Source organism: Hemitrygon akajei, chromosome 4 (genome assembly GCF_048418815.1).
Source record: "Hemitrygon akajei chromosome 4, sHemAka1.3, whole genome shotgun sequence".
NCBI classification, from domain to species: Eukaryota; Metazoa; Chordata; class Chondrichthyes; order Myliobatiformes; family Dasyatidae; genus Hemitrygon; species Hemitrygon akajei.
In genome coordinates this window covers 130,343,893-130,357,411 of record NC_133127.1, presented here as the reverse complement: position 1 = coordinate 130,357,411, position 13,519 = coordinate 130,343,893, and the positions used below count along the sequence as shown (strand labels likewise).

The 13,519-nt window shown below is 40.8% G+C and overlaps 1 protein-coding gene across 4 annotated transcripts in view; it reads right to left on the bottom strand.

Moving 5' to 3' along the window:
* The window catches only part of maml2 (mastermind like transcriptional coactivator 2), a 356,799-nt gene that overhangs the window by 70,016 nt on the left and 273,264 nt on the right, over positions 1–13,519 (bottom strand). For 3 of the 4 annotated variants that reach the window (XM_073043295.1, XM_073043298.1, XM_073043297.1), the window contains exon 2: positions 8,190–9,644. In XM_073043295.1, coding sequence (XP_072899396.1) covers positions 8,190–9,644 — 1,455 coding nt within the window. The remainder of the gene's footprint in view (positions 1–8,189; positions 9,645–13,519) is intronic. The other variant, XM_073043296.1, reaches the window with a different exon arrangement.

Sequence of the window (13,519 nt, the reverse complement as noted above, 5' to 3'; positions counted from 1 at the left end):
CAGGTCGATAGTTCACAGCCTTTAATATGAACGTTGTTAAAGGGAAAATAAAACAATAAACTCTAGGCCAAACAGGGCTGTTAACTAAAACTCTCAAAAAGAAAACGAAGCCTACACTGCAGCTGAAAAGAACATTCAAACATTAAACGAATACCGCTCGTCTTCAGAGTCAGTTGATTTGAAAGTCCAATAACTCAGGGAAGGCAAAATGCAAAACAGCAACAAAGCATTGCTATGCTCTGTCCCATTTTAACAAGCACTACGACAGCAAGTATGTAGTTAAATACTATCACGATTGAATAATAATTAGCTGACACATGCAAATTCACAAGCACAATTGCCGTATCTGCTCCGCTGCCGAATCCGTGGTTCTGACAACTGGCTCAGAAAGCATTTGTTGACTGTCCATTAATGACACAGAACTGACTACCTCACCAATCAATTTTATATTGGTGTAGGTTTGGAGTCACATATGGGCCAACCTGGCTAAAAACATTCCCAAAGTATGTTGGAGAGCTAGATGAGTTTTACAACAATTTAGTGCTTTCACACTTTAATTCCGACTCACATCCCCGTTCCGACATGTCGACCCATGGCCTTCTCCTGTGTCAAGATGAGGTCACCCTCAGAGCAACGCCTTGTGTTCCATCTGGATAGCCTCCAACCAGATGGGATGAACAGCGATTTCTCCTTCCGGAGAACAAATTCCCGCCACCCCATCCTCTACTTTGCACTCCAACCCTTCACTTCTTCTCATCAGCCTGTTACTTCCCCGTGTCCCCTCCTTCCCTTTCTCCTATTGTCCACGCCCCTCTCCTATCAGATTCCTTCTTCTCCAGCCCTTGACCTTTACCACGCACCTGGCTTCACCTATCACCTTCCCGCTAGTCCTTCTTCCCCTCCCCCCGACTTCTTATTCTGGCATCTTCTCAGTCCTGGGTCTCGGCCCCAAACGTCTACTGTTTACTCATTTCCATAGACGTTGCCTGATCTGCTGAGTTCCTCCAGCAATTTGTGTGTGCTGCTATTGATACATTTTGTTCAAGATAGTCATTAATTTGGATTCCCTGGCTACCAAAGTGGGTTCCAACTGTCTATGCCTCTGGATATTAGTCCAGTAACTTATCCACTGAGGTACTATCCCTAAGACTGTTTCCTTACACTACACAACAACAAGGAATTAAGACATTTTGGATCTTGTTTCTAGCATAGGGAATATTAGCCAGTTATGTAATACAATTAGGATTAATATTATTGATGTGTAAGACTACAATGAATCTAATGCAGTTCTCAGATTTTAACTTTACAGAACAACTGAACAGCTGGTATTAATTGATTAACCAACCCTGCTGGATAAACCATATGGCCTGAGGATATATAACTCAATTTAAACTCATACTTAAACAGAGTACAGCCACATGTGTCCCAATGGTTAAAAGGACAAATTTGAACAAAACCACTATGGATGATCAGGCTTGAAAGGAGACAAAGTGGATTACAACCCGAGGCTCTTGTCTCATTTATGGTATTCAGCTCATGGGAGAATCGAGTACTGGTCAGATTAAGAAAGAAGTAAGAATTGCCAGGAGGATAGTTATGCTACTGATAGTGAAAGGTCTTCCTGCTCTGTTGGAGGTTAAAATGCAATTAGGGTATTATAATATTGTTTAAGGATATTATCGGATAAAAGCAAACTTATTCTCCAGTTGTGGTAGACCTGCTGACTATTTTGCATCAATCTGCACTCCTGCCAATAATTCCTGGGTTCCAGATGATAGGTATTGAATACCATTCTTAGTACTAACAGATTAGTGCACGCAAACTCAAAATCTAATGCAATTCCTAGTTCAGAAATATCCATCTATGTGTTTTTTATTGTAACTCAGAGTAATTTTTTATGTGTCGCACTGTACTGCTGCCACAAAACAACAAATTTGGGTGATAATAAATTTGATTCTGATTCTTCTAAAAGAGATCAACGAGATGATATAGAAACCCTGTGAGCTCCTCACAATATGTTTATTAATTCAATAAATCCAAAGCAGTTTTGTGGAAATGGAAACTTGTTTAGTTCTGAGCTTTGTTTTTAATAAAAGTACAAAGTACGGGTCTATCAGTTTGACACCGATCAATGCGCAAGGGATTTGATGTCCCTCGTTGTCACTGTGAAAAGAATTTGACCATTAGAAAGTTGCAATGTTTAAAAGTATGCCTAGCATATCTTTATGAATGCAGTAGAAAGTTGAGCAGAGGCTTGTAATGTCTTAGGGAATGCAATGTGTGGTGAACTAGATATACCTGTCTGACTGCTCCTGTGGCTCCTCCCAAGACCCTGCTGACTACCCCTGTGGCTCCTCCCACAGACCCCTGTATAAAGGCGACTGTGGCCTGCTGCTCTCCCTCATTTTCCCCAGGATGTAGTGTTGTCCTTCAGTCAATAAAAGCCGATAATCTCACTTCCTAAGTCTCGGCGTGAGTTATTGATGGTGCATCACAATGCAAACCAGCAGCAGACAAACTAAGGCTGTGGCTAGTCTAGGAGGGTATTACGTAGAGACTGTCTATGGGATGGACATGTCCAGAGAATAGAAAGTTAATCACTAGTTTTAACTCTGACATTGTACTATGAACACCTAGTTATCCAAGATGTGTACAATGATGGCCTGATATCCTTGGCTATACTTTCTAAGGACTGCTTATACGGGCAAGGATATACTTTGATGTGCATTTGATGAGAAGTTGCACCAGAGCCACAAGCACAAGTCACACTTGGAAGTGGCTGTTTGAATTTTTAGAATGATGTGGAACAACCCGGAAACAGTTGTTTGTACATTTCTAATTACATAGCAGCAAAATAAACAGTATTATGCCTACTGCCAAACAAATTTAGCCATTTTTTTTCCAGAATCCAATAGGATCATGGATAATAGAAACCTAGAACACTTAGTCTACCTGGAGTTTGAGGAAACCAAATTCACACAAGTGAGCCTGAAGGCGCACACTCAACCAATCGGGTACAGCTTCTTCCCCTCTGTCATTTAATTTCTGAATGGACATTGAACCCACGAACACTACCTCACTGTTTTTATTCTCTCTATTATTATGCATTGCAATGTACTTCTGCCGCAAAGAAAACAGATTTCACAACATATGCCGGTGATATTAAACCTGATTCTGTACTGTAAGTAAGTAATTCACACAAGACTGGCTCTTATAACAGTGAATGATTGAAATGCATAATTATAAATGCCTCAGTATGGCAGCTGAAATGTTGTTGAATGTAGCCCTGGTTTAGGACATAGCACTACTGGCATCTCTCAGTGATTGATCACGTCTCACTTACTCTTCATTGCCTCATCTAATGACTTAGATGATGATGTTGGGCATTTGGAAGTAAATTTGCATTTGACAACAAAAACTGGCATTCCCAGGCAGAAAAAGCAGGAATATTGCATTTGGTTCTTCAGACCTACTCTCCCTGAATGCAATTCTTTATTTTCTATGTCAATTTGACTTTCCCTCACTTATCTCCTAATCCACGAGGTCTCCTCCTGACTATACTGTGACACTAATATTTACACCTCTCCCTTTCATTACAGTTCCTTGTGGCTGAGCATCAAACTCTGGGAGGGTAATCTTAAATTCTAAGAGCAACACAGTAATAAGGATCTTCCTTGAAATAACCTGGACTGCACACACTTCAATAGCAGCTCTCTTTCTTTGCAATTCTAGGCAAGGTCTGACTAGTCTAATCAATCCCTCCGCAGGACACCTCCTCACACACCTACCTGCCTCAGGCACAATTCCCAGTGTTCAATCTGATAAATCTTCAGATAGTTTCTCCCTTAAACAGTTCCCTCTGCAAGGCCCTATATCTACTCTTCTTTACGCTAAATGATTTCTGATTGCGGGCAGCCTATTAGCTAATGCAAACAGGAGAAAATCCACAGATGCTGGAAATTCAAGCAACGCACACAAAGTGCTGGTGGAACGCAGCAGGCCAGGCAGCATCTATAGGAAGAAGCCTATTAGCTATGTCTATTAGCTTTCTGTGATTCATCTACAAGGCTGGAATGGTGACTCGAGTTCAATCTTGACCTCAGATGTTGTCTGGGTGGAATTTGCATGTTCTGTGATTGCATAGGTTTTTGGCACAAAATCTGATTTCCTCCCACATCCCAAAGTAGGTTACTTGGCTACTGTAAATTGCAATTTAGGTAGGTGCAGACACATTGCTAAGCAAGGGTGAATGAGTCTAATAGGATTACTCTCCTGGGAGCTAGCATGGATCCAGTAGGTGGGCTGAATAGCCTCCTTCTGTGTTGTTCTAGGAAAAATATAAATTAACTAGATTTATCTGAATAACAATGTTTTACAGGCAGTCATCATTCAAAAATATTATGATCTTCTTGCTGTTTGCCACAATCTTGTGCTGTTATTTAATGTGTTTGTATCACGTTTCCTCCCCTCTGCACCTTTTTCTCAGCTCCCTTGCCCCTACCCCATCTTTAGATCATCAGCACAACTGAATACGTTGCACCTCCCTTTTCATATAAATCGTTGATACTGATTGTAAAAGCTTTATGCCCAACTGCTAATCCTTGAAGTAGCTAAATAATTATAGCCTTCAGCAAAAATGTAACTCATTTATTTTGTGGAATTCTGGAAGAGAAAAACTACGATTATCGCTATATCTGAAATCCAAAATATACGCAATCCTTCAGTATCACTGCCATTTCCTCATTCTTTTCATTGAATTTCTCCCATATCTACCTTTTGGAACTTGTGTTTACTTTCTCTAAGCTTTTCCTTTTCACATGTCCATTGAAACTTTTACAATCACTTTTCCTGTTTGTTTCTATTTACTCTCATTCTATTTCCTCTTATCATTTTTCCCAGTCACCCCATACTGAATTCCAAAAGACTTCAGAATCAGGTTTAATACCACCAGCACATGTTGTGAAATTTGTTAACTTAGCAGCAGCAGTACAATGCAATACATAATTTAGAAAAATAAATACATAGATCAATTACAGTAAGTATACAGATGTGTGTATATTAAATAGTTAAATTAAAAATAGTGCAAAAACAAAAACAAAATTAAAAAGTGAGATAGTGTTCATAGGTTCAATGTCCATTTAGGAACTGGATAGCAGAGGGTAAGAGGCTGTTCCTGAATTGCTGAGTGTGTGCCTTCAGGCTCCTGTGCCTGCTTTCTGACAGAAACAATGAGAAGAGGGGTGACTGTGGTCCTTAATAATGGACTCCGCCTTTCTGAGGTACCACACTTTGAAGTCTTGGATACAATACAGGCTAGTACCCAAGATGGAGCTGACTAGTTTAACAAATTTCTGTAGCTTCTTTCAATCCTGTACAGTAGCCCCACCCCCACCCCCATACCAGATGGTGATGCAGCCTGTCAGAATGCTCTCCCCTGTATATTTGTACAAGTTTTTGGGTGTATTAGATGACAAACTAAGTCTCCTGGCACCCCTAATGACGGCTGTCTCGCCTCTTAAAAGCTGCTTTGATATGTTGGGACCAGGTTAGATACTCAGGGATTTGACAAATGAACTTGCAACTACCCAGTGTTCAAGATAACTAGACTCTTTGGCAATGCCATAAGCTTATTCTTATGATCTAAAAATATCTTTGGCTTTAGCCACAGTTGGACCACTTTTCTTTTTGGATTTTAATCCTTTAACGCAATGTGTCTGTTTTGCATCCTCTGAATGATTGCTTTATCTATTATATCTCAACTATCTTCTATACCAAATTATTCTTTATATTCCTTGTCTTGTAGATTTCAGACAAAGAATTAAATGCAATTACATTACTTTGCTTAATAGGAAATTCTATTACAATATGATTAGTACACTTCATAAATTCTTCAAATGCAAGATAGTTAACCACTCTGTTCCTTTGCCGGCTCCTCAACAGAATGGCATTTAAAACAGAAATCTTGAAAGTATTTGACAAATTCATCTTCCACATCATGAATGCAATCTTTCTTTGCTACCTGCATGATAATGTTTCCTTTATTACCTCATCCCCAATCTGTAGATACAATTGGCCATGGGGATTATTTCCTCATATTGCTCAGGAAGAGGGAGACTTTTACCAACATTTCTGTGCTTAGCTTCATTTGAATGATAAAACATTGAAAGAAAACTCATCCTGAGATTTATAATAATGTGAAAAATTGTAACTGAAACTAAACTAATAGTAGAGGACATTACACATGCTCTTCACACACACTACACTCTCATGCCATCTGGATGGTGCTACAGGTCCCTGCCCATCGGCACCAGAAGAGCCTTATCCAGTTTAGTGCCTTTCTCAATTCGCATCCTCAACACCCAATTCAAATATATAGTATGCACAACACCTTTGACAGTAAAAAGTCAGTTTTATTATGTGTATTTGTATTTTAAATCACATGTATTAATTCTTAGTTTTTATTATCTATTGTGAGTATTTTATATTGCGTTTAACTATATGTAGTGTGGTGTTGTGTATCTTAAGTTCTGTGATGTTGCCCTTATCACTGCTCAAAGTTCCTCATGGAAAATAAAGTGAATTGACTTGAATTAATGTGCTATTAGCCTCCTATAAGATAACAATTCAATATCAATCTAAGCATATAATTCTAAAGTTATATATATTAGCATTCAGACTACTTCTTAAGTAATACACCCAGATCTGGCCATTATACACAGTGAGTGACTCAGGAAAGTTTCAGAAGGAAGCTGAAAGAAGGATCCCCAGCTTTAGGGGAAATGACTTCTCAAGACCTTTGAATCAACTAAAGACCAAGATAGAGTCCTTATTGATGGATTATAATGAAGAAATAGATGGGAGAGATCTGGAGGTATAACCTTCAATTATGTAAGAAGAGGAATAAGATAGATGTTAGAACTCTTCTCTCCAGGGAAGTGTGAGCCAATTGACTTCATCATTACTAAGTGTGGTGGGTTGTGACTTTCTACTGGCTTTAAGGGGAACCGGGCCAATTCCTGACAGGAACAAAGAGTAAATACAATGCAGGTACAATTAAAAGGTAACTCTTCGTTAATGTTCACTCAGTGTGTCAGAAAAGCAATTTTATGAAGCATTTTTATCCTCACTGGACCTGTGATTTCTTTATGTTTATTTAGCTTCACTTCAGATGATGTGGCAGCAGAGGTGAGTGGGAACTGTGTGAAGAGATCTGGTGAGAGATTAATTGTTTAGCAATGACAGCTGTCCAGGATGATCTTAATGGGTCAGCTTCTCTTTCTCAGCTGTCAATTTTAAATGATTTGCACAGTGGAAATTTGGAGCTTAGCCAATGAATGAATTTCACTAAGGAATTTCGAGTTCTTCTTCCCTTCTTTCGGCTTTGTCAACACTCTTTTGAATCTATCCTTTACTTACATTGTTCGAAGGTTAACAGCTCAATTTGCTCCGATCAACCAATTCCTCATTTCTAGAATAATTCTGGCAAATTTCTTCTATGTCTTTCTCTTACATCCTTCATAAACTATGATGCCCATAACTGGTCACAATGCTCCAGCTGAGACCAAACTTGTGCATTGTTTACTTACAAACCACAAGTTATTCAAAGCTAAACCGCAAACATCATATCCTGCAATTACTTACAAATAGAGATCCCCCAAGGTATTCTCCAAATACTGGAATGCAGCCCTATTAAAATTTCAACACCACTGGATGTTTAGAAATTCTTAAAATCTTCAATACAATAAAAACTTTATATTTAATTCAGCTTTTTTTTAACCTTGTTCCACCTCAATGCACCTCGTAATGATATGATCTGATATGTTTGAACAGCATGCAAGAAAACATTTCACTGTATCCTGGTCCATGTGACAATAGTAAACCAATTCCAATAACGGAACCATTTTACTAATGTCCAATCAATGACTTTTAAATTGTTGCAGCACTGTGTCTGGTATTGTAAGATCGTGATACACTATTGACAGGGTATGCGTTCATTTTGTGATGGAGGCATCTCTGATGTTACTCTTGTCAGTCACTACTGCAGACTTGGTCTTTAAGCCATGGCAAACTGACCACGATCAGCAGCTAATTTGACAAACACGTTGCTAGATCCACAAATAAGAGAGACAACAAAATGTAAAGTTTAACTGATAGATACCCGCAGGTAGTTGTAAAAAGCTATCTCATACCTGTCGATGTTGGGACAGAGTATACTGCAGTGCTGAAGGCTGTTGGCTCTGTTGCATCTTCTGCAGCAGCATCTTCTGTTGCATTGCAATTGGTATCTGCGCCCGCTGGACTGCTTGACTTTGCAGGTGGCCCGATGGCGGAGCAGGCTGCTGCTGTACCGGTGCTGACGGCTGCTGCTGCTGTGTATAATGCAGGACAGAAGGCTTGGCCTGAGTGCCCAGAATTGAAGGGATCTGTCCTGGCTCCGGATCAAAATGCGACAAAGGCTTGGTGTTACTGTACGACAGTTGGTCTGGTGATGCAGAACTGGTGTTCATTAAGCTGCGACTTATACTGTGGGTCTGTTGCTGCTGCTGGTGCATTATCATGTCCATGTGCCCAGTCTGCGTTGCGGTTGGAGTCTTGTAGAGGCAGTTATTCATGCTTTTTGCCTGACTACTGTTGGTGGACACCCCAGTGAGCAGAGAATTTGGGGAGCTGAAAGGCTGCTGGTGGAGGGATGGGCTGGGAATTTTCTCCTGGCCAAAACTGCCTGACGAAGGGCCTGATTGTGGAGCAGGTGGCCAACTAGCTGCCTGATTTTGCTGCTGGTGCTGCAGCAGAGCGTGCTGCTGCCGATTGTCCGCAATCTTCTTCAGCTGCTGTGCATGAGACAGGTCATGCCAGTTGGAAAGGCCTCTGTTTGGTGCAGAAGGTAAAGATTGCTGTGGCTGGTTTTGACTTTGAGCTGCAGAGGAGATGGGCGAAGGAACAGACATGGCTGTATTTGCCATGGAATAAGGGGGCCCTGTGGAAGGAGGCCGCATTTGGGGTGACCCGACTGATGCCTGGGTAAAACCAGGTGAGTATTCAGTTTTTACCGTTGGATTATCCAACTGTGAATGCGGCTTTGGTGTACTGTTCTGGTTTTGCTGACCAATGTCAATGTTGAATGATTCTTCATTTCTAATGCTGGGGTTTAACATATTGTCCAGGTCAATGTCACTCAGTGGGGGTACTCCAGACATGTTTGTCAATTCATCAAATAAATCTTGCAAATCTGGATCCAGCAACTGCATTCCTAGATCATCTTTGGATTCAAATAGCATGTTGTTGTTAGAGATTTGGTTGTTCAAATGCTCACTGCATGAAACACTCTCCACTGGCTCCTGTTTCATCTCCTTATTGAGCGGCAAGCTGAAGCCAGAACTGGCATCACCACCATTGGCTTGGGTGGCTCCAATCAAGCTCCCATCTTTTCCTGGAGTTCCGGGTCCCATTGTGACCGAACCCTGCAGGGTTTGGCCTTGTCCATTACTGAGCTGGTGTCCACTTTGACCAATTGTAAGACTACCTTCATCCACTCTTATTCTCTTAATATCCATTTGGAAAGCCCCATCAGAAATGCCATTTGGTCTATCGTTGCTGACAGGTGAAGCATTTCCTTCCAGCTTTCTCTTGATAGAGCCCTGCAACTAAAAAGAAAGAAAATCAGTAAACATTTTTTTAGCTGTGGTAATATTTAATGCCCTTCCCTGAAAAAAAGCACAATAAAAAAACCTAAACTGCAGATGCCACAATTTGACGTGTCACACTGGGATCTCGGCCATTGGAATGTGAGGAGTTGCTGAGTGTGGTTGTGGTGAACACCTTTACCAACATGGCTGCACCCTCCCGCAAACATAGACAGAAAATCCAATACTGTACCTGCCAGACATCCCTCACTTCATTAGCTCCTATCTTAAGGGAAAGATTACTCCAGTTTTGAAGCGGAAATAGTATGTTGATTAAGGATACATGCTGAATGATAGGTTGATATAGGCTGGCTGGTGGTGTAGTGGCATCAGTACTGGACTTCAAGGTAGATGGTCCTGAGTTCAAGCCCAGCTGGTTCCCAGCCTTGGCAGCAGCAGTATCTGCGCAGAGAAAAGCCATGACAATCTACTTCCGTATCTTGCCATGAAAACCCTATGGTCCATGAGGTCGACTTAACGACTGAACAACATACTTCACTGCTCAGCATTGTAGCTATCAGTAAAATGCCCTTCCAAACTGTTGAGCTAAGTAGTACCAGCAACAGAGTCCCTTACTCATTGTTGCCTAAGAATTTCAAGGGCTTGGCTATGTCATGTGGACTAGCCAACAGTGACAGAGGCCACACACAAGCTGCATTACTGGTTAGAAGTGAATTTTTAAATTAATTTTCTATAAGGGTCATATTTTAAAAAAGTAACCCTTAGGAATTCAAAAGACCTTTTTTTGACTGTACTGAACTTTTTGAAAATAGCCTGGTCCAGATGACCCTAGCGGGGTGGGGGTGGGGAAGGAAAGGCCTTCTCCATATGCTTTAAGTGTGGTGGTTTTGTCTCAGTCCTGCTCACCCAACCTGGAGCATCTCAGTTCAAAAAAAATTTATTATCAAAGAACATATATGTCATCATTTACCAGCCTGACCTTCATTTTCTTCCAGGCATACTCAATAAATGCAATAAACATAATAGAATCAATGAGATATCACATCAAAAGGGCTGACAACCAGTTTACAAAAGACAACCTACAGTCCAAATACAAAAGCAGAGAAAAAAGAAATAATAATAACAATAAATAAACAAACAATAAATATCAAGAACATGAGATGAAGAGTTCTTGAAAAATAAGGCTTGTGAGAAGATTTGGAAGTTGAGTGAAGTTATCCCCTTTGGTTCAGGAGCATGATGGCAGCAGCAGAAGAGAGCATGGCCTGGGTGTTGGGAGTCCCTCACAATGGCTGCTGCTTTCCTGTGACAATGCTTTGTGTAGCTGTGCTCAATGGTGCGGAGGGCTCTAGCCATGATGGACTGAGCTGTACCCACTACATTTTGTAGGATTTTCTGTTCGAGGACATGGGTGTTTCCATACCAGACTGTGATGAGTCCAGTCAATATATGCTCCATGACTGTGGTGAACTACATATACCTGTCTGGACATGCCCCCACCCCACCCCCACCGCTGACTGCTCCTGTGGCTCCTCCCACAGACCCCGGTATAAAGGCGATTGGAGGCACAGCCCCTCCCTCAGTCTCCAGGATGTTGTGTGGTGCTCGCTTGCTGCTTGTGCTTTCTTCTAGCCAATAAAAGCCTAACTTAACTCAACTCACGTCTCTGAGAGTTATTGATGGTGCATCAATGACACATCTCCCATTTTGTTTAGCTGCCTCATGAGTGGCACCTTGTCAAAGGCCTCTGAGAATCCAAGTAAACAACATCCACTGACTCTCCTTTATCTATCCTACCTGGTATTTCCACAAAGAGTTCCAACAGATCTGTCAGGCAAGATCTCCCCTCAAGGAAATCATGCTGCCGTGACTTCAGTCTATTTTATCATATTATATCATACCCTGTGTACCTCTGTTAAAGAGTCTTGCTAATCCCATGCTACTAGTTGTTCTAGCTTCTGGCTGCCATTCAGAAGAGTGGATATGGGTGCTGGGAAATACTTCCTTTTGTTCCCTATCAAGTGACCAGCATATAATTTTATCCCTCTTTCCAGTTCCAGGTCTCTGAAACTGTAGAGCTCACTTCACTGAACTGTTTCTGGATTGTTACCTCTGGGTTTACAAAAAGCCAGGCAGAAAAATGGCTGATTCTTTTTGCCTTACTTATAAGGCGGTTATTTCTGTCATGTAAACAAACTATTAGGAATAATACCAATAAGGGAACATAACCTAGCATGAATTATATATACAGTACCATATCCTCCAAATGTTCAAGCGAAGTTCTCAATAATCAAGCAAATATTTATTCTTCTATTTTTTGCAATTATTAATAGTTTACAAGAATTACTGTACACTTGGGGATTATAAGAAGAAATATCTGCAGGATTTGAAATTGAACATTTCTAATTTCACACTGATTGTTTGCTACTGCATTCTGGGTTTACAATACGTAGGAAATTATTTTAATTACTGAAAATAAACATTGTAATCATAAGGTACATCTTTGTTGAGAGAATGATTTCTTTTTTTTACACAAGAGAATGGCCAAGTATCAACAGCAACTCTCCCACTGTAGCTGTTATTGTAGCAGGCTTTGCTCTCTCTGCCCCATACAACTCCAGATAAAACAATCTGAAGATTTATTACAACTGCATTGTGAGGCTTGACCGAGTACAGAGAGTATGCACCTCAGAGAAAACTGCATAACTGGAAACAAAAGAAGAGCTTATAGTCACTCTGATTCGTGATGCTGATGTAGAACTAGTTTATTATAAAGTAATAAAGAATGCAAAGTCTGCTTGGCAGATTGCTGAGAAGTAGCTTATTACATAGGCACACCGACTGCATGTAAAATGAGGGTAGCATTAATGACATTTCAAGCACATTGTTATAAATTTCAGCTATGCCCTGTGTTAGGTGATAAATGAACACAATGATCAGTTAGATTCAACAAGAAGGAGCAACTACCACATTGACCTTGCAAACTCATCACCTTGATAGTGGGATGGACTAAAGAGTGATCTAACAGTTCAAAACTTAGCATCCGTTTCCACCCGCTGTGGTAGAAAGAGAATACTACACATTCCAATACACTTCTTATTCCTCTCTCACACCATCAGAAGGCTAATAACGCTACCTCATTACATTATCATGAGCTAGTGAGGCCACAACACCAGCTACCTGGACTGTGTGCTATATAGAGACAGTTTGGTACTCCTGCAGCTCAGGAAAGATTCCTACTGCAACCTAACTAAGCAGAAGGTAATGGTGGGCAATCATTACCGCTCAGGATCTGAATATAGATATGGCACTTCTATAGACGTGTAGTGGAAAGTGCATTAACTGGCTGCATTACAGCCTGGTATGGGAACACCAATGTCTTTGAGCAGAAAATCCTACAAAAGATAGTGGATTTGGCCTAGTACATCATGGGTAAAGCCCTCCCAACCACTGGGCATATCTACATGAAACGTTGCCATAGAAAAGCAGCATCCATCATCAAAACTCCTCCTCACCATTCAGGCCATGCTCTTTTCTCGCTGCAGCCATCAGGGAGGAGGTACAGGTGCCTTGATACCTGCACCACCAGGTTCAAGGACAGTTACTACCCTTCAACCATCAGGCTCCTGAACAAAAGAGGACAACTATTTAAGGTTACCACAACCAATGATCTCCTTAAGGGCTCCTTATCTTGTTATTTCATGCTCTTGTTATTTATTGTTCTTTAATTATGTTTGCATTTGCACAGTTTGTTGTCTTCAATGCTCTTGCTCTTTCATTGATCCCGTTTACAGTTACTATTCTATAGATCTACTGAGTATGCCCATAGGATAAAGAATCTCAGGGGTCTATATGTGATATGTGTGCACTCTGAT